This window comes from Vombatus ursinus, unplaced genomic scaffold (assembly GCF_900497805.2).
Source record: "Vombatus ursinus unplaced genomic scaffold, bare-nosed wombat genome assembly UNPS02014799.1, whole genome shotgun sequence".
NCBI lineage: Eukaryota > Metazoa > Chordata > Mammalia > Diprotodontia > Vombatidae > Vombatus > Vombatus ursinus.
Window position 1 is genome coordinate 19,015,430 of NW_020954577.1, and position 25,448 is coordinate 19,040,877.

The window sequence follows — 25,448 nt, forward strand, 5'->3', positions numbered from 1 at the left end:
GAACTTTCGATGGAGGCTGAGCCGGCCGAGGGCATTCCCCACATCAGGGGAAGCCCTCAGGGCAGAGAATGAGTATTTACCTAGCATCTTCTATGTCCCAGGCACTGTGCCAAGGCTTTGACAAATATTATCTCATTTGATCCTCACAAATTCCCAGGAGGCAGGTGCTATTATTTTACAGTTGAGGAAACTGAGGCAAACAGAAGTTAAATGAACTGTTTATGGTCACACAGCTGGTAAACATCTGAGGCTGAATTTGAACTCAGGCCTTCCTGATTCTTGGGTCAGTATTCTATCCATCGTGCCACCTAACTATAAATTTATTGGTGATAAAAACCTTGTGGCTCCAAAAAATCCCCTAAATATCTTCTGCCGCAGAGCTGTGGTGTTTGATTTCACTGCACCCCATCCTGATCTTTATACCATGACTCAAGTACCACAGTGTGCGGCCTGTTTACCATCAATGGTAAATGACTAGAATAATTTACTTGGTACATATTTCAAATTAAGTGAGTTACCAGGAAATAAAATGTCACTTTTAAGCCTGGTTTGCAGCCTTGTTATACATGACGGACTAGGGCTACGTGTCCCATGTGGCAGGTGGGACCGTGGGGATCCTCCAGAAGAAGATGCTGTGTTAATAAGATCCGCCAGTCGCCCCAGTGGGTGAGATGTCCCTAGGAAAGCGACCCCAGTGCCAGGCAGGGCACAGGGTCGGCTGCTGACTCGGGAGGGGACTTCCTACCTCATCCACGCTTTCCAGCAAGACTTCGCTGGGCTCACTCTCAGTCTGAAAGCTCCCGAGGGTGAGGCCGATGCTTCTATCTGACACTTAGGCAAAGGTCTCTCTCTGCAGTCGGAAGCATCGGGGTCTATGTGCCTCCAAGTGCATGGAGAGCCTGAGAGGCATCACAGTGCATGGGAGAGAGGGCCAGAGGGCCAGCCTTGGACTCGGGAAGACCAGAATTCTAATTCTGCCTCAGATACGGACTGGCTATGCGGTCAGAGACAAGTCAGTTAGTCTCCTACTATTCCCAGGCAAATCTCCAGGACCATGAAACATATCAAAGTTGCTGATTACATTGGTGGAGGAAGGTTTCCATGATAAGAATTCTCTAGCATCATAAGCCTAGACCCCATCCCACCAAATATATAATATGTATATACACACATATATGTATGTATTGAGAGAGAGAAAAAAGAAAGAAAGAAAGAAAAGGAAAGAAAGAAAGAAAGAAAGAAAGAAAGAAAGAAAGAAAGAAAGAAAGAAAGAAAGAAAGAAAGAAGGAAAGAAAGAAAGAAAAAGAAAGAAAGCAAGAAAGCATCTAGTCCCACCTTGGGACCTTGTCTACTTTACTTACTCTGTGTGGGTCTCAGTTTCCTCATCTGTATAATAGGGGTTAGAATCAATGATTTCTCTAAAATACTTTCTGGATCTAAAGTTCAGATCTTCAGCGGGGCGCCCTTAAATCCACAGATGAGGAAAGTGAGGCTCAGTTAGGGGAGGGACTTGTCCAAGGCCACCTCACTCTTTTGTGGCTGTGTTGGGACCAGAAGTCATTCACTGTTTGGCGGTTCGCTTCCTACCCCAGGCTTTGACTCCCCTAATGCTTTAGCACTGTCTACCTATCTGTGCATTTCACCCCCTCTCACCAATCATTTAAAAACCCCTAATCAAACAAGACCCATCCCAGGATCAGTTCTTCGTTGGCCAGGAGGAAAGGCCATCATCCCCTTCTCTGTCCAGGGACCCGCTCACTTATCCCTCTTGCCTTTGTCCTGAAGACAGGCCCATTCCCTGCCTGTGAGCGAGCATGCCTGGACGCAAGGGCCCCCAGGTTCTCGTGAGCAGGAATGCTTTCAGAGGCTTCTGGAAATGATAAAGGCATCGCCTCCACTGGCCTCGCCTTGTTCCCATGCTAGCTTATCCCTCATTCAGGCATTTTTCCCAAGACAGAAATCTTGACGATTCCCCCCAAGGAGGTTCGAGACATTCACATGGGCCTGATTGTCAGCCTCCCGGCTCGGTGCAGAAATCGGGAGGCGAAAACCATTCCCTCCTTGGACTCTTTTCAGGGGACGCCACAGTGAAGAAGCAATCCCGGAACCGGGTTATCATTCAGCTGCCTGCCAATGGAGGCCGAGACTGCCTGGAGGCGATGTATGAGGAAAGGGAGTGCGCGGCCTCCCAGGTCTGCCACAGCTTCAGGTGAGGCTGGGGTCACAGAGTCGGTATCTCCCCCCTCCCCAACTCCCTCGGCCCCCTTTTCCCCAGCTTTTTTGCTTTGGACAGCTAGGCTTCCCACTCCCAGCCCAACAATGTCATAAGCAGATGGTCTAATGCCTTGAATTCCCAGATGCCTCAGGCTTTTGGAAGGCTGCCAAGTCTAGCCAAGGAGGTTTGCTAAATGCCTGCTCTGGGCGGAGCACGACCCTCAGCCTTTAACTGGCCCCTGTGCTCAAGGAGCTCGGATGGTTCTAGGGGCTCTAACCTGCATCCACAGGCATGAGGAAGACTGCAGTGCCAGGGGGCAAAGGAATTATGGAAACCAAAGACTCTGGGAACATTGGGGCAGGGAGAGCTCCCTCATAGCTGGAGGCAATCAGAGAGGGCTTCAAGAAGGAGGAGCCCCTGAGCAAGCCCTGAAGAAAAAGAATTCTGAGAGACAGAAATGGGGGGTGGGGCATTGCAAGTACATGGATAGGTGGTGCAAACGCACCGTGGAATGTCAGATGAAGCAACCCCAGGAGGTGTGAATTAGGACTTGCAAAGCATCTTAGCCCCATTTTTCTCACCTGATCCTCAGCAGCCTGTGCTTCTTACTCTCACCCTATACCAGTTAGCAAGTGTCTGAGTCAGGATTTGAACTCAGATCTGCCTGATACCAAGTCCAGTGCTCTACCCATAACCGCACACTGTGCAAGTACAGTTACTGCCACTTTACAGGGAGAAAACCGAGGCTCAGGGGTGCCAACGGACTTGCGCAGGCTGGCAAAGCTAGTGTGTGTTAGATCTGGGTCACCGACCAAGGTCCGCTGCCCCCAGGTCTGGAGCTTTATCCATTCCCCCCAGGGCCTCTTCTTTCCCTTGTATGAGAATCACAGAAAATTAGATCAGGCTATGAGAGTCTTGGTCTTCAAGAAGGCTTGAAGTTTAACCGTCAGGGTCCCAGTGGAGGATCCCCCTCCTGGCCCAAGAGAACATTGGCTTCTCGTAGACGCCGGAGCTCTCACCAGCAGAATTGAGGCCCATGGGTCTCAATGGGTCCAGGGAGAGGTCTGTTCTGCCTCGCTCGGGCTCGGGCTACTTGAGGTTACTGAAACTCTGGGTCAATGGGGGTCATTCAATAGAGAATTCTCACTTCAAGAGCATTAAGAGGTCAGGAAACAGTTATCAATGCAGGGTTGCCCTATGGGATGTGCCAAGGCTACCGTGTTACTCCCATAGACAGAGCTGGATTTTAAAACGCAGAGTGGAGATGGTTGCTCTTTCATCATCATCTTCTCCTTCCTCAGGCCTTCCAGTGATTCCAGGACTGATTCCTGGTAGCAGGGATTCACAGGATTCTAGAACCTAAGAGTCCAAAGGCAGCCTCTAGCCCAGCCTGTATATGAAAGGAGTACCCACTAGAACATGCCAAGGAAGCGGCTATTTGCTGGGTACCAGGGCGGGCTCCCACTTCTACTCTTGCTACTTTGAATACCACCCTCAAGCCCTAAATTACAGTCAGAACAAAAGAATCAGCATTAACAGATTGGTCCCAGCTCACGTGAGGAGTTCAGGAAGCCTTAAGTCTACTGGCATGACCACGCGTCTCCATGTACCCCAAAGACCTTAATCAGCTCTGCACTTCTTTCAGGTGGAAGACTCACAAATGGCGCCGGTGCCAGCTGGCGCCGTGGTCGGTGAGGCAGGACAGCCCCGGCACCCAGGAGACCTGCGGAGCGGGTCTGCAGGCCAGAGGTAGGAGCCCCAGGTTCTGGAGGGAAGCTCCTGCTGTTCATGCCAGTAATGGGCCGAACAGGCTGGAGGTGGGGAGGGGGACGGGAGGAGAGAGGGTGAACCCGCTAGTTGGGCAGCAGACGGAACCCCGGGGCACAAGGGCGGGAGGGCAGTCGCTGCCTTCGTCCACGGAGGCTCCTAGAATGGACTATGGCTGCCTTCACATCCCCCAGGCATCGCACGCCAGCTTTGGAGGGCAGCCTTTGTGCGGTGGACGAGGTGCTCGGCTGGGGTTCTTGTGTTTTCAGGGCAACATGTTCACGGATGCTTCTGCTAGGTTGTACCACCCCAGTCCGTCTGCAAACGGCTTCCCGGCGGAGCCAAGCGCCACCCTTAGCCACCTCTGCTGGCGCTCCCCGCATTTCTCCGTGGGTTACCCTTTGGCTGGGTGACCGCCTACCATTGCCTCTCCTAGAGGGATGCGGTCAGCGGAGCAGGGCAGGAAGTCCTGACTCGGGGGGTGAATTGCCCTCCGAACCTGCGTTCTATGGCCTGGAGCCCGTCACAGGTGTGGGTGATCCAGACTGGTTATTTCAACAGTGGGAGGGAAAGGTGGGCGTGGTCTCCCTCTGCCACAGCAGATTGGCAGCGTCTCCGTGACTCGGAGTCTTAAACAGCTGCCTGAAGCGCGGGAAGTAGCTTGCCAGTGCCACACAGCCTGTGTCCGCCAGAGATGAGGCTTGAACACCGGCCTTCTTGACTTCAAGTCAAAAATCTCCAGTACAGCTGGCGAGCGAGCCTCTCGGTGGATCAAGTTCAGTCCTTATATAGGCAGCTAAATAGAGCTCTGAGCTTGAAGTCTGGAAGAGCGAGTTCAAATCCACCTTCAGACAGTTAGAAGCTGTGTGGCCCTGGACAAGTCACTTAACTGCTCTGTGCCTCAGTTTCCTCATGTGCAAAATATGACTAGTCAGTCCCTCCCTCCCAGGGTCTTGCGAGGAGCAAATGAGATAATCTATGTAAAGCGCTGAGCACAGCACCTGCTGTTCAGTCATTTTTCCATCATGTGCCACTCTCTGTGACCCCATTTGAGATTTTCTCGGCAAAGATACTAGAATGGTTTGCCATTTTCTTCTCCAGCTCATTTTACAGACGAGGAAGTGAGGCAAAGTGACTTGACCAGGGTCACACAATGTCTGAGGCCAGGTTTGTCCTCCTGACTCCAGGCCTGGCATCTCTACCCACTGCACCATCCAGCCACCTGGCAAGGGCTTAATAAAGGCCCCAATTTAGAGACTGCCTTTACTTTCACCTGCTGTTTGCAGCTAGGACTGGTCCTAAAACCCTGCTCACTCCTGGTTCATGCTATGCAGTACCTCCCTCTTGCAGCCTTGATGCCCTCTGACTACATGAGTGGTTGTGGGCACCTGTGCTCCAGGACCTCAGGTTGCATGTATGGTCTCCGCTTTACTTATGGGCCCCTGCCATCAGTGCCTGGCAAGGAGAAAGGAAGGCTGAGAAGAACAAGACAGCTGCCTTCCAATATTTGAAGGGCTGTCACATAGAAGAAGGATAACACTTTTTCATTTGGCCATAGAAAGAACCAGGAGCAATGGGGGTGTGGCAAAGAGGCTAACTGAGGCTTACTATCAGGAAAACCGTCTTAATGGTAAGAGCTGTCCAAGAGTGGAATGGGCTGCCCTGGAAGATGGGGGACTTCTTGTTGGAGAGTTTTAGCCAAAGGCTTGATAACTGCGTGCCCTGCATATTAGTGGAGGTAGGCTTCTTTAGGTACAGGTTAAACTACATGGCCACAGAGTCACTTCCAAATCTAAGATTCTGCATTTCTGGCCCTGCCAGCCCATGCCTCACATGCCCATATCACTTAGTGTGAGAGCAGTAATGGTGACGTCCATTCATTAAGATATCGTTCTTGGATAATCCACATACATCATGGTGATGTGCAGGAAGTCCTGGCAATGAGCTCTGCATTCACGTATCGAGCTATGAAACCTTCATCACAAATGACCTCCACATCAGTGTCTACATCACACACATCTTCAATACCAACGTAAAGCACCTCTTGTGTTTTGCTTGGCACACTAACCTATTTCCTGAGAGCCTATGTACAATCTGAAACAAAAAGTAGTGAGGTCTGTGGCCGTTCTGTTGTAATGGAGCCTGCTGGACAGTTCTAGAGGCCCCAGTACTCATCTTGCCTGACCTGCCAAGCCCTCTTTATATTTGTTTGGGGCCATTTCTATGCCAAGACTGAATAATGCCACCTTGTGCAGATTTGTTAAAGTGACCAGTAGATTTATGGTTAGGGTTCTAGAGGCAGAGTGGCAGCTTGCTGGCCTCAGAGTCAGGAAGACCTGGGTTCAAAGCCTGGCCCTGACACATACATGACCCTGAGGTGGTCATTTAGCCTCTAGTGCCCTGGTCAGTTCTCGAAGACTAAGCTAAAGGGAAGGTCCCAATCCATATGAGCAGAGGCAGTCCTTTCACTGGGAATTCCAAACCCAGTGAAATCACAGGTCCAGAATGAAGGAAACAAACATAAAAGCCACTGTCCCAGGGCCAGACGTAGGCTCAAGTCTCTGTTCCAACACTTAACTCATTTAACCTCTTGGACTTAGCTTCTTCCCCAGGAAAATGGGGATAAAAGGATCTGTGGAAAAGCAGCCTGTCCTAGTGACTGGAGACTGACATCAGAGCAGGAAGATGCGCGTCTACTCTTGCCTTTCGCAGAGGCTGGCTCTGTGACTCTGGCCAGGCCCCTTGATTTCTCAGTGCTTTGTAATATAAATGAGAGCTACCCCTGGAGTTATTCATTCCAAGACCATAACTGTCCAGCACCAGAACCTACTCCCAGGACCCGGACAGCACCTTAAACATCCTCATCTCATTCAGTCATCGGCATTTATTCAGCACCTGCTGTGCTGTGTAGGAGTCACTCTGCCTGCATTGAAGGTGCTCAGTGATGCTATAGTCCAGTTGGAGAGATGAGATGTCAAGAAGAAATGATAAATAATGGTATTTCAATGTTTCAAGGGATCAATGCTCACAGACACAGAACTGGAAAATACATTTGAGTTCTATTAGTCTAATTCCATCATTTTGCAGATGGGAAACTTAGACCCAGAAAAAAAGTAAATTGTTCAATGTCACACCTACAGGCAGCTATGTGATGCAGTGGATTGAGTACCAGACCAGGAGTCAGGCCGATCTGAGTTCAAATCTGACCTCACACATTTACTAGCTGTATGACCCTGGGCAAGTCACTTAACCATATCTGCCTCAGTTTTTCATCTGTAAAATGAGCTGGAGAAGAAAACGGCAAACCACTCCAGTATCTTTGCCAAGAAAACCCCAAATGGGGTCACAAAGAGTCAGGCACAACTAACACAACTGAACAATGAAAGGAAACTCCCAATGAACCAACCTAATCACATATGTAGGGGCAGCAGTGGATAGAATCCTGGATATGGAATCAGGAAGACTCATCTTCATGAGTTCAAAACCAGTCTCAGACACTTACTAGTTGTGTGACCTTAGGAAAGTCATTTAATCCTGTTTGCCTCAGTTCCTCATCTGTAAAAGGAGCTGGAGAAGGAAATGTCCAATCTCTCCAGTATCTTTGCCAAGAAAACCCCAAATGGGGTCAGGAAGAGTGGGACAGAACCGAAATGACCTAACAACACCACACCTACAGGAGAGTGGAAGAGCCCAGATTTGAACTCAAGCTCTGATGGTAAATCTCACATTTTTCCAGTGAATTCCATATTTTCCATTTTACTGCTTCATGATGTCATTGATGTGACCCTCCCCCTTTGCCCGGGAAAACCATACCTGTGTTGATAGATAATCTTTGAGATATCCTTTGGTTGGCAAGTTCATGCCCTGGTGGCCAATATGGGGAGGAGACCCTCCCTGTTTAGGTAGGCTGGTCTTCAGGCTGGGAACTAAATACAGCAAAAGAAAAAGCAAGCAATCCAGAAGAGTCCTGAGACAGAAGAGCTCACCCCTAAATGAAAAGATGAGAGAAGGTATCAAAGGGATTATGACCCTTTGTCTGGACTTTTGATAATGTGTAGTACTGTATTTGGATGGGGATAAAGGAAGAGAAAGGGAAACTGCAGGTAGGGAAAGCAGTCACAACCAAGGGATGGAAGAAACACATGGCAGGTATGTTGAGGGAACCACTTTGGCTAGAGCAGAGAGTTACGTGAGAGAAGGAAGGGAAGGTAGGGGAGAGCCAAACCAAGGAAGGGCTAATGAAATCTAGTGGAGACATTTTAGGAGCAGTGACACAATGAAAGCTGGGCATTATGAATTTTGCCTCACTGGGGATATGAAGGAGGGTTATAAGGATGGGCCAGAGGCCAGGTAAAAAGCTGTCACAGTAATCCAGGTCTGAACTAATGAGGGCCTGGATTGGCCTACAGGAAGTGAAAATGGAAATGAAGAGGCAGCTATGGGGAGATCTGGTGAAGAGAAAATTCAACAGCACTTGGTAACTAATTGGATTTTGTGGGACTGGAGGGAGAGAGAAGAAGTAGAGGATTTGGAGAATTCCACATTTTGAATTTCAGCACCTGTTAGGAACTAACAGGCTTAGAAGAGTCAGTTTAGGGGAAATGGGTTGTTTGGGGGTCTTGTTATAAAATCAGCATTAAAGACACTCAAGATTTAGAGCAAGTAGGACAGTGATAGCTTAAGGTTATGAATGGCATCACTCATCACGGCACAAGGGTAGTTCCACTGCACCCCAGAAAGGATGGTCGCTTGTACATCATTTTCCTTTGTACAAACAGAACAGTGGCTCTTCCCATCCATATTTTGGCCTCCTAGACAGCCATTTCTGGACCCCCTAGGTCCAGTCTATTAGAAGTTAGAAGGTCTTGTGGCAGAAGTCTGACACCTCTCCTCAAACTCTCAGTCCCCTCCATCTCACCTGAAAGTTAACTCAGGAGTCCCTTCTGGGCTAGCTCTCCCATGCACCACAACTTCAACTTTTCACTGTTTCAATCTGAAAGAAATTTATGAGAATTGTCTCTATTCTCCACCTTCCACTTTCTACCCTCTACCTTCTACCTTCTTTCTTCCACATGCCACGAGGAGAGAATGTGAGAAAAGTATAGTCACATGGAAAGAACACCTTCCAAAAAGTCCACCAAGGAAACAGATGCAGTGAAAACAGCTCTAGTACCCTCTGTATCTCAGATCCCCAAGAAGGTGCTTTCCAAACTAATGCTGTTTAAGGGCCTGGGGAGAAATTGATGAGCTAGAAATTGAAATGGATATTGAAGAGGATGTTGGGTCAATTTTTGAAACTTATGAATATAAAACACTCAGAATTGTTACTCAATATTTTCTTAGTCTTCTCTAAATATAATAGCTAGCCTCTTACTCATATATTATTTCTAATAATTTTTGATTTACTTCTTTGGCAGTATAAACTCTAGGTTCTAGAATGAAAGTCTATTAAGACAGCAGCTGTTGTGGACAGTGATAAATCACATCTTGATTTAGCTATAATTGGAAAATGTTTATTGGAGAGGGGGCAAGTGATGATTCAAAGAGCAGTCCAGCCATAGGTGTAAATATACCAGGAGGGGGAGTGGCCCAACCTTTGCCCCTTCAAGCAGTTATAGGAAATAAAAGGGGGGTAATGGTGAAAGGTGAGTGGGAGTGGGGCACAAAGGACATAATGTTGAGGCATGGACTCAGTGGTCACTATGGGGAGGAAACCCTCTGGAAGCCAGGACAAGGGACATAGCACACCTCTCCCTATTATTCAGAATGTCCTCTCTCTCTCTCTCTCTCTTTCTCTCTCTCTCTCTCTCTCTCTCTCTCTCCCCCTCCCTTTCCCTCCCTCTCCCTCTCCCTCCCTCCCTCCCTCCCTCCCTCCCTCCCTCCCCTTTGCAAAATGTATTTGTGCCTGCACTGTAAAGGCCAACTCAAATGCCAGAACCCTAGGTCTTGGTTAGAACTTTTCCCCATGAGACTTCACAGAGTCCTTTATTTGCCCTTCACTGACTCATACAGGATTTATTTTAAACTGTATTTATTTGTATGTGCTATGTAAATGTAAGAACTGCATCTAAATGTTGCATTTCCACCTTCACCTCATATAGAGCTCTGTGTAGAGTCAATGCTAAATAAGTTTGTCGAAATAAATTGGATCAATACTGCAAAGCAAGATAATGGCTCTGGCCCTGTCTGACCATGAGGGAGAGAGAAGCTTTCCCAGGCTGAGAAGCCTGCTCTTCAGGAATAAGCCCAAACTGCCCCACAACTATTCAGCCCTCCATTTAATTTTGTCAGGTGTCGTAGAAAATACAGAGAAATGTAGGACTGCATCAGCCCTCAGGGAGCTTATAATCCCTGAAGAGAGTCTAACCACTTCTGTCAACAGTGAGCCATTTCTGGGAGACTCCATGCCTGGGAGACAGTGAGGGCATAGGCGCTCAGAAGAGGGAGGAGTCACCTTTGGCTGGGACTCACATCTGGCTGGAATGTTTTGAAGGCTGGATAAATTTTGGTGGGAGTGAGTTGAGGTTAAGGAAATGATGAATGAAAGTACAGAATTGGGAAAGCAGAAGGCGTTTTTGGAATTGGTAAGTAAAAGATTTGGCTGAATCAATGGGAGTAGTCAAAAGCCAGGCAACAATGGTAGGCGGGAGCCAGATCATGAAATCCTTTGAATGCCAGAGTCAGTAGTCGATGGGGAGCCCTTGAAGATACTGAACAGGAGAGTAGTACAATTAAAGTCATAGTGCAGGAATGTGGATCTAGGTTACATAACACAGAGCATGAAGACAAGGAAACCAGGAAGTTCTGACTTGTGGTCATACCAGTCTGGAATAGGTGGTCATGATGGAAATGAGAGTGAAGGGATGGAAGCAGAAGATACCATCAAGAAAGGACATGGTCTCTGCACAGCTTCCATATCAAGAGGGTCTTGCATCCAATGAGATGGATAGTCCTTCCACAACGACACTGTCAAGCCAAGCCATGCTAAATGAAAAACTGGGCACAGCATCACATTTTGTTCCCAGTATCCTTCATTTTTCAGGTATCTGGACAACTCTTCAAATCATCTGTGTATCACATTCTGACTTCTGCCATCGGGGCACTGTGGAAGGGGTTAATTGCAGACTTGTCCTTGATGGTCGCTGCTGACAAAGCTAGCATTCAGTGTTCCTGTAGCAGTGAGATATGTGTGTGCTATTTATCATCATTGTAGACCCTGCTCTGACTTTGTTTCTCCTGCCCTGAAGGCTTATGTCAGTTACAGGAACTTGAAATGACTGACTACAAATCATTTCAGGGAGCTTAGCTGTCTTCCCAAGGGGCAGGACACTAAATCAATATTGATTTAAGAGAATGATCTTTGGGCTGGGAAGGACAGAACAAAAAAAGTGGTTAACAGAGAGCTGAAATGGAAGGTAAGCAAGGAACTGGCAGGAGAGTGCCTGGCTGTCCTTGCTGAGTTCTTGACCAAATGCAAACTTCATCCTGGGACATTGAAAGACTGGAAGTCTTTACAGCTGAATCAGAAGCAAGAAATGATCACAAAGACTAGAAAAAGGCAAACATTATCCTGGTTCTTAATGGAAGAGAATGGAATTTGTACACATTTATCCAATGAGCTTGAATTTAATTACTTTGAAATCCTTCAAAATTATAAAGATTATTAGCAGGCATCTAGAAGAGAAAACCACCTAGAACAGAAAACTAGCATGACTTCCTCCAGTGCACATCATGAAAGAAGAGTTTCACTGCCTAAGTGGTGTAGTTATTAGATGGGTGGGTAGGTCACAATGATGCTGTATATATCATTTAACTAGATTTCCATAAAGCCCCTAACAAAGCCCCTCTCATTCTCTCCTTGGGACAAACTGGAGACAGGTGGGCTCAATGATAACACTGTTGGAAGGTGATAACAAGAATGCCTGATTTTCTCCACCAATTATCTGGTGTGAGCATTAGAATACATGGACTTTCAGAGAGACATCCCCATGTTATTTCTGGAAAAATCCGGAAAAGCAGAGAGTATTTGACAAACTCCACACAGTCTGCTCCACCAGAGACTGTGGACAAGACTACAATACCATCAGTCTGTTAAAGGACATCAAGAGATCCCCCAATGGCCCTATTAAGGCAAAGAACAAAAGAAGTCCTGATAGACTGGTTCCTCTAAATAAATCCAGAGTTCTGTAAGAGACAGAAATGGAGAGACAGGGAGATTTTCTGGGGACACCAAACATAGACTACCAGAGTAATTCCTAACTCACCACAAACCTGGAAATCTATCCAAATAACCCCTCTACAATGATAATAGAGCCCTTAACAATAACCATAAAGACAGGAGGCACATCACTTTCTGAAAGGAAGATGGTGTTACCTATTCTGGGTCCCATTGGGTCTACCTTGAAACAAGTCTATTTTAAGTCCCCAACTTCTACCAGGAAGAGAGGAGAGAAGTAGATGACTCAACTTATCCATGCTCATGGCTCCATTGCCTGCCAGAAAAAGATATTTAAAGAATCCTTCTGTTGCCTCATTCACCGGAAAGGTGAAAGATAGAATAGATCAAAGATACTTCTGCTCTCCTTCCCAAAAGAGGGAGAATGGGGCCATCCAGAGCAAGTTTCCTCACCTCAACAGGACCTAGAGAAAAAAAGAAAAGAAAAAAGCATAGGAAGAACCAGACTTAGGTGATTTGGCTTTAATCTCCACCTTCCAAGTCTATTCTCCACCCCACATTCTCTAGAGTTACTATCTAGGCTCAATGGATGTGGGATGATAGCCAGGATCTCCAACAAGTTTGTTAAGTCATCAAGATGATAGGCCTAGTTGGGATAAATTTGAAGTCTTTGGTTAAGAACAAAATCAACTTCCTAAGTACAGGGTAGTAGATACAGGGATCAGAAGGAGCTTGTTTGAAGAAGATGTTGATCTTTCAGTGAAATTCAAGCAGAGTTACCTGGAAGCCAAACAATCCAAGGCTACATTGTCTGTTGTGCTTCATTCTGAAGGGAGCTATAGAGGAAGTTGAAATGTATCCTGTTCTCTACCCTGGTCAGACGTCACCTAGAGTTCTGTCTGTAGTCCTCAGCACTAGTTTTAGAAAAAGAAAAAAAAGCCATTGACAAGCTGAAACAAAAAGAGCAACCAGAATCTCTGGAGAGACCTGGAGGTCGTATTTAAGGAAGATCAGTAAGGGAAACTAGTATGACTAGCCTGGAAAAAAAAGAATGTTAGCTGAGATGACATGTGGAAGAAATGGAGTAGATTTGTTCTACCGGTCTCAGAGGTCAGAACAAGAGGCAAAGTGCAGAAATTGCTGAGACAGATTTAGATTTACACCAAAGAAAAGCTTCCTAAGATTTAAGGTTACTCAAAAGCGGAACAGGCTATCTTGGAAGTTAGTAGAATCCTCCTATTGGAGAGCTTTCAGTGGAGGCTGAGTGACCAGTAGCCCAGGACCTTATTGATGGATTTGTGATCAAATATGCATATTCTCCTCCAACTCTGAGTTTCTCTGATTCTGGATTTCCCACAGAAACATTATTTTGGCCCAGATTCTCTGGAATTTTAACAAAAGTAATGTAAAGAGGGAATAATTCTCCCCTCTTCCCACCCCATGTTGTTAATTTCTTCCTTGAGGTTTAGGGAAGTTTCAAAGGTCCTACTATTGGCTGCTGGGGACAAAACAAAAGAGTTGAAAGGAATTTTCTTGTCCCATTCTAAGTATCAGGAATGCCTGGTGAGACTTTGGATTGGTGAGAGGGAATATGATCAGAAATAATCATGTCGACCTCAGGGGCTCTTTTATATCTATTGCATATGGCTGTGAGTTTGGTTAACATAAGAGCCAAAAGGGACTGAGCAAACTTGGTCATTTTGACTATGATACCTGCCCCAATGAAGGTTCCTAGGATACTTTTATGCCTGACTCCCAATGTTCCTCTTCCCCAGTAGTCCCTTAGCACTGCCTTCTCACTATTCCAGAATATACCAATGAAACTGCACCTTGTCGGTAACTACTTTGAATCAGATCTGAAAAGCAAATGGGATGCCCTTTCCTTCCACCCAGGTGTCAGTCACACAGAGGAATGAGGAGCCGAGTTTCATGCCCTTGTTGCAAACCATGCTCCCCATCTAGGTTTCACAGCCAGGTGAAATCAACAGCTGGGTGCCTCTCGCCTTATTTATCACCCAGGTCTTATTTACTATCTCAATTAGGTCTCTTAATAACTAACTCACTCAAATCAATCTCCTTTGGCTTTTTAGTTTCCATTAATTCCTTCTCACTCGTGGTTTCCCTTGTGAGCCTCTGAGCAAATCATTCATCTTATCTCTTGTTCAGTTAAACGTTGCTTCCAGGACCTGATCAGCGACTCCAGTGCTCTTATCTGGGATGAGCCCCGTTCTCCTCCCGCTGAGCAGGAGATCTTCTCGGTTAGCGATATGCAGCGGCTTTTGTTGCCTTGGGCACGGATTGAGCATTTTCTGCACTTGACTTCTTAAATGTGCATTCTTGAATATTTCACATTATTCAAATTCACACTGCATATTTCACTGGGCTGCAATCTATTGCCTTATTTTTCATAATTAAAACTTTGAATAGTGAATAGTTGAATATGTGGGACTATTTTCCAAGATTCTTTATTCTCACTAATAGGCACTTAATTTAATCCATTTTTCCCAAAATCATCTTTCCCGTGGTTACCACATAAATCTCTGCAAGCCCTTTCCTTTACCAGCAATGGCCCCTTCTTTCTTCTTTACTAGTCCATGACCCCACTCTTTTTCAACAGTCTTCCCAAAACTCACTTCACCCAGGAAACACTGAATTGTAGGATCTTAAATTAAAGCTGGAAAGGACTTTGTAGGTCCAGATCCCTCATTTTATCAATGAGCAAACTAAGCCCTCAAAAGAGGGGGTGACTTGCCTGAGTGACACAGGGTATAAAGGTAAGAGTCAGCATTCAGATCAATGTCCTAAAGTCTCATGCTCTGTCCATTGATGAGGCCCCTGATTAAAATGATTGGGCCCTCCTGACTCTCCCCACTGATTTAATTAACATCACCTCAGTATGTGTATCCTGAGTTTCTACTCTGTTGGTTTATAATGACAGGCCCATATGTCCATTGGCATGGCATCTGACTACAATGAAACAGCCCACGCCCTAGGGATACTGTGAACTCTCTCCTGGGGCCCTGGGCCTTCTCTTTATTTCTGTCCCTCCTCTCCACTCCTCAGTGAAGGAACAGAAGGTTTGCTGTATAAAGTAGCAGTTCTGGAAATGTTGTTCACAGAGAAGGAAACAGGGGCCAGAGGGGCAAGACTTAATCTAGGTTACAGCCAACAAGGAGAAAGGATACAGCTGATTTCCAAAGGGCAGACTCAGCAATCAAAGGAAACCGGGTCTGGCTTTGGTGATCGGTCCACGTCAGAGGGAGGAGGGGAGTGATGGAGAAGTAAGAGGCAATTGTCCTAGTCTAGTCCTGGCTCCATGCCAAGGTCACATTGCTTTTCTCCATTTGGTACAGGAACACCTGATGTTTTCCACCCAGCAGGGCTGCTCAGGGATATGGAAGGAGACCATGGGTTGGAAGAGAAGGGAACAGAGTCTTGCCCAGACATGGGCATCTAATTGGTTTCCCATTTCCGATGTCCCAGGTAGGGAGACACCAATTAGACAGGTAACTAAAAGCTTCTAGCTTGGAAAGTTCCGGGTACAAGGCAGTTAGGTGATATAACAGATAGTGCACTGGACTTGAAGTAAGGAAAACCTGAGTTCAGATATGGCCTCAAATACTTGATATCTGTGTGACACTAAGCAGGTTACCCTCTCCCTGCCTCAGTTTCCTTATCTATAAAATGGGGGTAATATCAGCACCTACTTCCCAAGGTTGTTGTAAGGCTAAAATGAGATTTTTACAAACTTTAAAGTGCTACATAAGTGTTAGCTAGTATTAGTCTATAAAAGCTTTCCTAAAAGGGGAAAGCCCAGGACTGACAGGAGTCAAGAGGGGGCAGGGTGGTGAGAAGTGCAGAGATATCTTATCACAACAAAGATTATGCCCAGAGGTTTTCAGACTACCACGCTTGCCACACATGACTTTTTCATTCTCTTTAATCATCATCCCTGGGTGCCATAACCTACAATTATGGAATGAATAGGCTATCAGTGATCTAGGCTAGAAACAGGTGAAATGCCTACAAGCCATGGGGCCCAAATGGTCTTTATGGATGCTACCATCCTCTAGGGGGTTCTGGCTACTCTTGTTTCTTGGCACCCCAAGAGATTATTCTATTAAGCCATAAGAATTTCCCCATCATGGACTACAGTGGGTAACCCATGTAGCATTTTGGTAGCATCCAACTTCAAAGCTCTGTTCACATTTTGAGGACCCATCATCGACTTTTTGGTTTGAGCTGCTCCATTATATCTGACAGAAATGGTCTTTGGAAACTGGAAAAGAGCAACATTCTTTTCTGCCAGTTGGATGTTGTCTCCTATGGCATTATCAGCTACTCAGAGAAAGATCAAGAAATTAATGGAATGCCAGGATTTCAAAGTTGCAAGAGACCTCAATGACCATCTATATCTGAAAGGAATCTCCACTCTAATATACCCAACAAGTGGCCATCCAGCCTTTGTTTAGGGGCTTCCAGGGAAGGAGAAACCACACCTTCCTGAAGGAGCTGGTTGCAGCTTTGATGCTGAGGAAGCTTCTCCTGGCATCCAACCTCAGTTAGACTCTGCTGCTCATGCTGACCTCTGGAACCAAGTAGAACCCATCCAAGCCCTTTTCCACGTGACAACTCTTTACCAACTTGAAGATAGATTTCATGTCACTCTGCAGTCTTCTCTTCTATGATCTAAATGTCTCTGATAACTTGACCCAATCCTCACAGCTCATGAATTCAAGGTTCTTCCCTATCTCAGTTGCCCTCTATCAGACAATATCTGGAAGGGACCATGAACTTGGCTTCCTTTTCTCACATGGCTCACTCAATCTGAAAATATGAGAGGAAAAGCAGGTCATGTGATCCAGACATACTTCACACAGTGCACAAATTCCAGTTGTAAATATAGCTGCCCATTAAAGATGTACTCTCTGATACAAAAGCTTCTGAGCTGCCTACATTGTTTCTCCAAGAATTGTTCGGTTGAAACTCCCTTGTTTTTTAGTTTGGGAAACATGCTCCAAGTTTCATAAAGTCAGGAGGCCAGATGGCTTTCTTTCCACACACTGATTTGTTCTTACCCTAACAGGAGGAAGTTAATTTCTTACCCTTTTCCTGCATTTGAAAAGTCAGGTTTCCTCCCAGTAAGAACCCAAGTCATTTGAGCTGCATGACCAATCTTCTCATGGCCTTTTTATGGTCATTGTATAAGCAAGAGCTGCTGATTCTTGGGGTAACTTGGGGCCATTAAGTTATTCTTCAGCACTTGTAAGGGTTACCTGGTGTCATCTAGCGCTAACTTGGATCTGTATTCTATTGTGCACAAGACCCTGTCTTTCCTACCTGAAGCCCCCCAGACAGGCCCACCATGAATAATCATAAAACATCCTAGCAATGAAGAAAAGCATTTATTTAAAATGAAATGCTGGGTTATTAAACAGTTCTTGACAGAAATCAAGCACCAGATCTGTCTTCTCAAACTACTCTTCCCGTATTTCCAAGGGATATGTCACCTGGCATCATGAGCTAGAGGAACGGGAGAACAAAATAGATGTAGGAGTCCTTCCTCTCTGCCCTCAGTCAGTTGTTACAGCAGACTGGCGAGATGGGTACTGTGACAGCATCCACAACAGTAGCATTTGGGTGCCCTGAGTTTCTTGTGATGAGGGACAGAGCACTGCTTCTCAGGAACCCAAATCTCAAGATGTTTTTTTCAGCCTCTGGAATATTTCTCCACAATTCTTTCCCATGTTCTCTCCCTTTTGAGACTGTGCCCAATTTCTCACTAAGCACCCTGTATATATTACCACTTGGTCATTGGCACAGTGGATAAAGTGACAGGCCTGGAATCAGAAAGACTCATCTTCCTGAGTTCATATCTGGCCTCAGACACTCACTAGCTGTGTGACCCTGGGCAAGTCACTTCACCCTGTTTGTCTCAGTTTTGTCATCTGTAAAATGAACTGTAGAAGGAAAGCTGGAGAAGGAAATGGTAAACCACTCTTCTAGTCTTTCCCTAGAAAACCCCCAATGGGGTCACACAGAGTCAGAGACAACTGAACAACAACAATTGCAATCTATCATCTACCAATGTTAGCACCATTGTGAACTGCACTATACACAGGCTTGTGGGAGACAAAGTCCTCCTTATATTTCCATACCAAACCATCTCAGATTAGACTCAATAAAAGGAATGCATCTGCAGGAAAATACAACGTATCTTCCCACGGGAACTTTTGTCGTGGAAGCATTGTAAATGCACCCCCCCCTTTAAGCTTCTGACAGACTTTGGAGCCTATAAATTTATTTATGAAGAAAAGGGATAAAGAAAACAGGAAAGAGATTTTGCTAAGCTATATAGAACCACATAATGTAATTGGTTTTGTTTCCTTACCAGCCTTCTGCCTGGCATCAGGGCCAATGGGCATGAGCTGAGAGAAGATTTATTTCTGACACTATAGAACATAAGGCAGATTCATCTATTCACTGACCCCTAACCACAACCAGTTACTCTGGTTGATCACTGAAGAGGCATCCTTGAATCTCTCCTCTCCCTCACCCTCCCATATCTAAGCAGCTGCCAGGTCTTATCAATTTTACCTCTATATCATCTCTCCCTTCTTATCATGTCCCCTCTTCTCCACTCACATGGCCAATGCCCTAGCTCATGCTCTGGTCACCCCTTGCCCAGACTCTCATCAGAGTTTCCTAGCTGATCATACTGGCCACAGTCTCCAATCCATCCTGCATCAAACCGCCAACTTGATATTTGTAAAACACAGATCTGACCATGTCAAGTTTACGCTCAAAAACCCTCACCGGCTCATTTTTTTTCTGGTAAAAAACACAAGTTTTTCATGCTGTTGTTTAAAGCTCTCTACTGTCCTGGCCTAGAGCCAGCTTTTCAGTCTTATCCCCTCTGTCCCCCTCCTTGCCCTCTCTGTGCCAGGCACTGGCTCATGAGCTTGCCCTCATACGTAACATTCTCTCTTCCACTTCCTTGCCTTTGCCTGGGTCATCCTCTCTATCTGGAATTCCCTGCCTCCTGGCCTCTGCCTTTTAAAACTCCCAGATGCCTTTAAAGCATAGTTTGGTTGACAGCTTTCACCAAGGGCTTTTCTTGCTTGCCCCAATTACTAGCTTTCTCTTCTGTTTAAATTGCTTTGCATTATTTAATATGTACTTTGTGATTACTTTCCTATATATGTGTTGTATTCCCCTCCCCCAGTAGAGTGGCAGCTCCAGGAGTTGAGGGATGGGTTTGATTTCATCTTTGTACTGCCAGCACCTAGAAGAGAACCTTGTCCTTAGAACACACTTGATAAATGTGGGGTGAATTCAGTTGAATTGGTAAAATGTTGGTAGCGCTAATAGTCTGTTGTAGGCTTTCTTTTCTTTAAAGGACATGGAATCTCATGGTTTGAAAGGACCATCAAGTCTAGCCTACCCCTGAATCACAATCCCCCTACAATGCCTTCTGGAAACTAGGGCTCATCCAAATTTTATTGAAAGATTTCTGGTAATAAGGAAGCCTCACTCTTTCCTGAGGGAGCCCCTTCCACTCTGGGATGACCGTCCTTGTTAGAAAGTTGTCCCATTATGGAGCCTAAATGGGGCTCTTTGAAAATACCCCTCCATGTGCCTGGTTCTGCCCTCTGGGGCCAAGCAAGACAAGTCAGATCCATCTTCTGCAGTCCTTTCAATGACCGAAGATAGCTTTCCTGTGTCTGCTTCTCCCTTCCCAGCCAAATGAACACTTCTTCCATCCAACACTTACCTGACATAGACTAAAAGCCCTTCCCCATCCTGGTCATCCTCTTTGGGACAGGCTTGAGATTTCCGATGTCTCTCATGAAATGTCAAAGCAGGAAGCCCAACATGAGAGCATCCAATTGCCAATATAATGTCCACTTGAGTCAGCTGTTTCCTGGGTCTTAGATCAATGTGCATGCTGAGTTCATTGAGGCCAATGGTGAGTATGCAACTCTAATTATTGATGGCACTTAGTGCATCTCTACTTACACACTTTGTTGAGAGTGGAAGGGGTCTCAAAGCCCTGTCAGATCTCCATGACAACACAAGTTGGTTCCTTAGGGTGCTTTCATACACATGTGAAGAAGGAAGATGTGACAGGAATACAATTAGTGGGATAGCGTCCAGTATTGAGCTGTTTATAGCAGAGGGCCATGCACTCTTGTCATGTTGGAAGCCATGGAATATTTTCTGTCATTAAAGGAATTATCAGTTAGATCATAATGGCCAGTGATTCGAAAATGAAAACGCGATTCTTCACGATCTTTAGATCCTTCTAGGTTTCCTTTGTAAATCAGGAGTCCAAAATGCCAACCTTCCTAAGCATATGTGGCTATTCCCAGGTAATTACAGACTCTTTGCAAAATTTCCTTTTGGTTATGAGCTACATCCTCTTTTTTTCTTCTTCCTTTCTAGCCATCACTTGTCGCAAGCAAGATGGAGGACAAGCTGACGTCAGTGAGTGCCTTCAGTACGCAGGCCCCTTACCAGCACTAACTCAAGCCTGCCAGATCCCATGCTTAGATGACTGTCAGTTCACCAGCTGGTCCAAGTTTTCTTCGTGCAATGGAGATTGTGGTGCAGTCAGGACCAGGAAGCGTTCAATTGTTGGTAAGAATTGCCAGGAAACTCAAATTCACTTTCAAGGTTGGAAAACCCAAGGGAGATAGAGAAAGCCAGATGCAGAGTTCTTGCTGAACCCTTGAAGTGTGACTGAGTGTATATGATTGTCCTGGCTTCTAGGAGTTCTTTCAGCAATTTACCTGGACCTCTGTTTTCATGGAGGTCAACAGCCCTGAAAGGCACTACGATGTGCTACTACCATGTGAGTTGTTAAAAAAAAAAAATAGAGCTCAATCTGATTTCCTACATAACGTGTGGCAGATGATTTTTTAGGTGGAAAATAAGGTAGTAAGAGGAGAGTATGTCTGTGAATCTACTCAGTGTGTGGAATCCTTACCGAGCTAGAACACAAATCCAAAGCTAGAGCAGGGATTTCAATGTGGGTGTCCTGACCTTTCTAGCATCCCGTATCCCTCACCCACAACTAGTCCTGCCTCCATCTTTGATTTTCCCTGCCTCCCCATGGTGAAGAAACTAGCTCAGCGTTCCTAATCATGTGACTGGATGAATTAACAAGAAGCCACCCCAGCACCGGGTCACCTAAAAAAGGACCTTGTTGCCATAAGGTTTGGGATGGCTGGTTTCATTACAATGGCCAATAAAGCAATATTATAGGATTTGAGACCTGGGGCTGGAGGGGCCCCCAAAAAGTTCTAGTCCAGCCTTCTAATTTAGAGATGAGGATCCTGGTGCCCTGAGAAGGAGGTGCCTTTCCAAAGGTCATAGACATAGCAAATGACAGATGCAGAATTTGAACCCAGGCCCTCTGACTTGAAATCCAGCAGTCTTGCCAATGTGCCACATTGCCTTATTGGAGGCTCTGCATATACTTACCCCTATATCTCACAGCTAATGGAGGCTAGTACTAGAACTTATCAGGTTGAATTATTTTACACTTCTGGGGAGTTTTTATTTTATTTTGTCTACTTTGAGGGAAAATAGATGGAATCCTCCCCAGACTGTTACAGCATCTAGTGTTTCTCCTCTATTCTTAAACAAATCTCTTGAATGTAAGACAATGTCCTGGCCAAAGTTGGGACCCAGTGAGAAAACACAGCCAGCTAATTAGTGTTCAGGAAGGGAGGGGGCACTACAGGATCTAAAAGGAAGTAGGAAATCCCAGCCCTCACAGCCTGGATCACAGCTGTGTGTAAACACAAGCTAGTGCGCTCAGCAGCCAACCCCCTCACCACCTTAAGCAAGAGAAGCACCCAGAGCAGCACACTGCTGGTCTTTCAGTGAGTGGAAGCCATGGGGGCAGAGGGCAAGATTTAAGGGTCTCCATCATCAGCATGAGGCTGGCATCACCACAACAGAGTTTGTCCTTTGTGCAACGAGGGCTTTGTGAGCTGGCAGTGAGACACTGGACACAATATGGGCAAAAGCTAGTACAGGAAGGATTGGGGATGGGAGAAGGCACCTATTTATAGCTATGGCTCAGAAGGAAATCAGGGCCAAAAGGGAGCAGAGGACGCCTTGGGAAAGCAGCTGGCCGGCTACCAATGGTTGCCTTCCAGTCAAGTGTCATTCCAGAGCAGCAGAAGCTTACTTGTCACCTGCTGCATGGGCAGCCCTGCGAGTGACGATGCTCAACTTACATGCTTGTAACTTCTCTTCTGCAGGAAAAAGTAAGAAGAAAGACAAGTGCAGAAATTCTCAGCTCTACCCTCTGATTGACACCCATTTCTGCCCTTGTGACAAGTACAATGCCCAGGCTGTGGGCAACTGGTCAGACTGCATCTTACCTGAAGGCAAAGTGGAGGTGCTCCTGGGTATGAAGGTGCAAGGGGACATCAAGGAGTGCGGACAGGGCTACCGGTACCAGGCCATGGCGTGCTATGATCAAAACGGCCGGCTCGTGGAGACGTCCCGCTGCAACAGCCACGGTAACCCAGATTCTAGTGAGCTTTATACAGTCCTTTAAGAAAATAACATACTCTAAGATTTCGTTGATGTTGGGAATGCCCATTGAGGAAGCTCCCTCTACCAATAGCAGACCTTCACCTGCTCTATACCTCAGAGCCTTAGGGAACTGCCTTAAAATGGAGTGTGTAAGTGACTTACCCTGGATCACAAAGCCAACATGTATCAGAGGCAAGACTAGAAGTCTGAGGTCAGCTCCTGGCTCTGAGGCACTGCACTGGGCTGCTGGGCCTGTACTCATGACTTCATGTTAATGTTGGTCCTCATGTCCACAAGTGGGTATAACACTAGGACTGAGATGCTGCTGCTGCAGGGAAGAGTGTAAATGCATGAGTAGCCCAGGGCAAGCTTCTCTGACAGGTCAGAGGTTGGAGAGCTCTCTCCACATTCCTAAGGGAGGTGACTGTGTCCAGGGCTCTGCCCTCAGGCACAGCAATCCCTTCAGGGATGCCCAGGGGATGGGAAGGATATGGCCCCCTGGACAGGTGGAGTAGGACTGCCCAAATCCTCTCTCCTGCCCTTTGCCTGGTATTCCACCCCAAGGGGTAGTGAGTCTTCCTATTATCCATCAGTCAATCAGCCCCCGTCATTGGCGGGCACTATAATCACATCATCCCCTGTGGTCGCACGTGGGTTAGGCTAATGGAGAAAGAGGCAAGCACCTGACTGAGCTCCATGAGGGCTGCCTCAGGAGCTGGCAGACCCCCTCATGAGAGGCCTTCTGGCAGAGGCAGGATGACCACTTGTCAGGAGTGCGGTACAGGGGAGCCGTGAGCAGGGAGAGTTTTGACAAGAGCCCTCCAAAGTCGGGGATCCTGGGATTCGGGGAGTCAGAGGACACCAGGGAAGTCTCAGTTCAGCCACTTGTGAGAAAGGCATTTCCTATGCTAGTTGGATTTAGAATCTTCTTGCAGCAGGTTAGCGGCTCATGGACAATCCCAGAGCACCCAGAAGGGAAGATGTGGCAAGGTCTGGCTTTTAGTACAGGAAAAATGCTCCAGATAAATAATTCCATGAAAGAAACATGAGCCCTACAGAAGAGCCACACCATTGCACAGAAGATGGGGCTTGGGGCACCCAGGTGTGGGACAAAAGATCTGGGCCTTAGGCTACAGGGACTCCCACTCCAGTAGGAGCTAAGGGGAGCCTACCTTCTCACCACCCTTATCCAGTGAGGACCTAAGGCACCCCAGCAACCCATGGCTTCGAAGTAGGGATGGCCGTACAGCCAATATGCATTTAGAGTTCCTTTGGGCAGAAGAAATGTTTGTTTCTGATGCTGAACTTGGCTCATTTGGACATGTGACCTGCCACATGCCTAAATGGGAGTGAGGCCGATTTCAGAACAGGTCTCCACCAAGTGTTCTCATTGTTTCTTCTAAAGACCAAGGAAAATGAGGATGGCTAAGAGTGATCCCCAGACAGCCAGAACTCATCAGCGTATCCTCTTGGAATCTGACAGACTTGAGGAAAGAAAACAGAAGATGGCTGTTATATGCTCTAGTGGGGAAAAGAAGCCCAGAGTTTATTTACTGCTCTGCTCATTAAACCCAGCATTATTTAATGAGTTCCTTTCAGGACTCATGTTAGCTCCTTCACTTCGGAAGCTCGATTCATAATCCCTGGTGCCCTGAGAGGGGCAGCTCCGAGCACGCTCCGTCTGGACGCCACTGCACTAGGATGAAGACATGTGTCCCATGTTGATGGAGGTCACGTTCCATGGACTCATTCGTGGAGCCAGTTTCTACTATCAAGACCTTCGGCTCAACTGAATGGCATGGATAGTTCGCCTAATTCCTTCTTAGCGCGAGGAGATTTCCCATTAGCATTAATTACAGGAGAGGCATTGATTGGTGCCGAGTCTCCGGTGTACCCTCCCTGACCACGCGGTTTATAGGGAAGATTAGACAGGCATGCTTATACATTAGGGGATGGTTTTAACATCCTCTGCTGGAAGCAGAGCTGCAACCAGGGAGGGGCAGCGGGAGGTCTGCATTAAGGTACCGAATTTAAAAGGTCCTTCAGCCGACCACGAACGTGCGCGCTGTGTGGCTGGTAGCGAGAATAAGAAAGAGGAAGCCAGCAAGTGGGAGAGAGCGCCTCCCCTGCCTTCCCTCCTTCCTCACCCCAAAACCGCCCGGAACTGTCTCCAGAGATCTCCCTGTCTTTCCCAGCACAGTGTCTGCCCCCCCCCCGTGGATTTTTACACCTCCCCCTCCCCCGCGGGGTTTGGCCCCAGAGGTGTAAAAGCTCCTGCTATGGCTCTGGCTGGGCCAGCTGGAGATTCCAAGTCTCCTGCTTCTGTCTTTGGGCGCATAGGTCCTGCTGCCCAGAGGGGACCTTGGCTCTGCAGCTGCCTGTGACTCACTGAGCTTGTTCCTTGGGGGAGTTGCGGGGTGACCCTGCTTCTGACTCTTCTTGTGGGCTTGGAACTACAGGGTGGATGTGCCCAAAGTGCGGCAGTCTTCTGTCCCTGGGGGCAAACAGCTCAGTCTCCTACAAACCATCGTCCTCAGGCAGAATTCTTCCCCCAGGCATAGGATTAACGTCCTGCTGGACTGTAGTGGCCAGAAAAGTGCCGAGAACCTCACAGTAGTCATCATCAAGAAACTGGCAAAGGAAGCATTCGGAACAGAGCTTTGTGCAAATACGGCATTGCAGAGGTGGGGGGGGGGGGGGCCTACGGGTGTGAAATGGTGTATACAATGCCAGACT

At 46.8% G+C, this 25,448-nt stretch overlaps 1 protein-coding gene across 1 annotated transcript in view; it reads left to right on the plus strand.

The window, feature by feature from the left end:
- The window catches only part of THSD7A (thrombospondin type 1 domain containing 7A), a 331,233-nt gene that overhangs the window by 262,962 nt on the left and 42,823 nt on the right, over positions 1-25,448 (plus strand). Inside the window, exons 11-14 of the mRNA XM_027872006.1 lie at positions 2,077-2,209; positions 3,861-3,964; positions 20,604-20,798; positions 22,433-22,696. Coding sequence (XP_027727807.1) covers positions 2,077-2,209; positions 3,861-3,964; positions 20,604-20,798; positions 22,433-22,696 — 696 coding nt within the window. The remainder of the gene's footprint in view (positions 1-2,076; positions 2,210-3,860; positions 3,965-20,603; positions 20,799-22,432; positions 22,697-25,448) is intronic.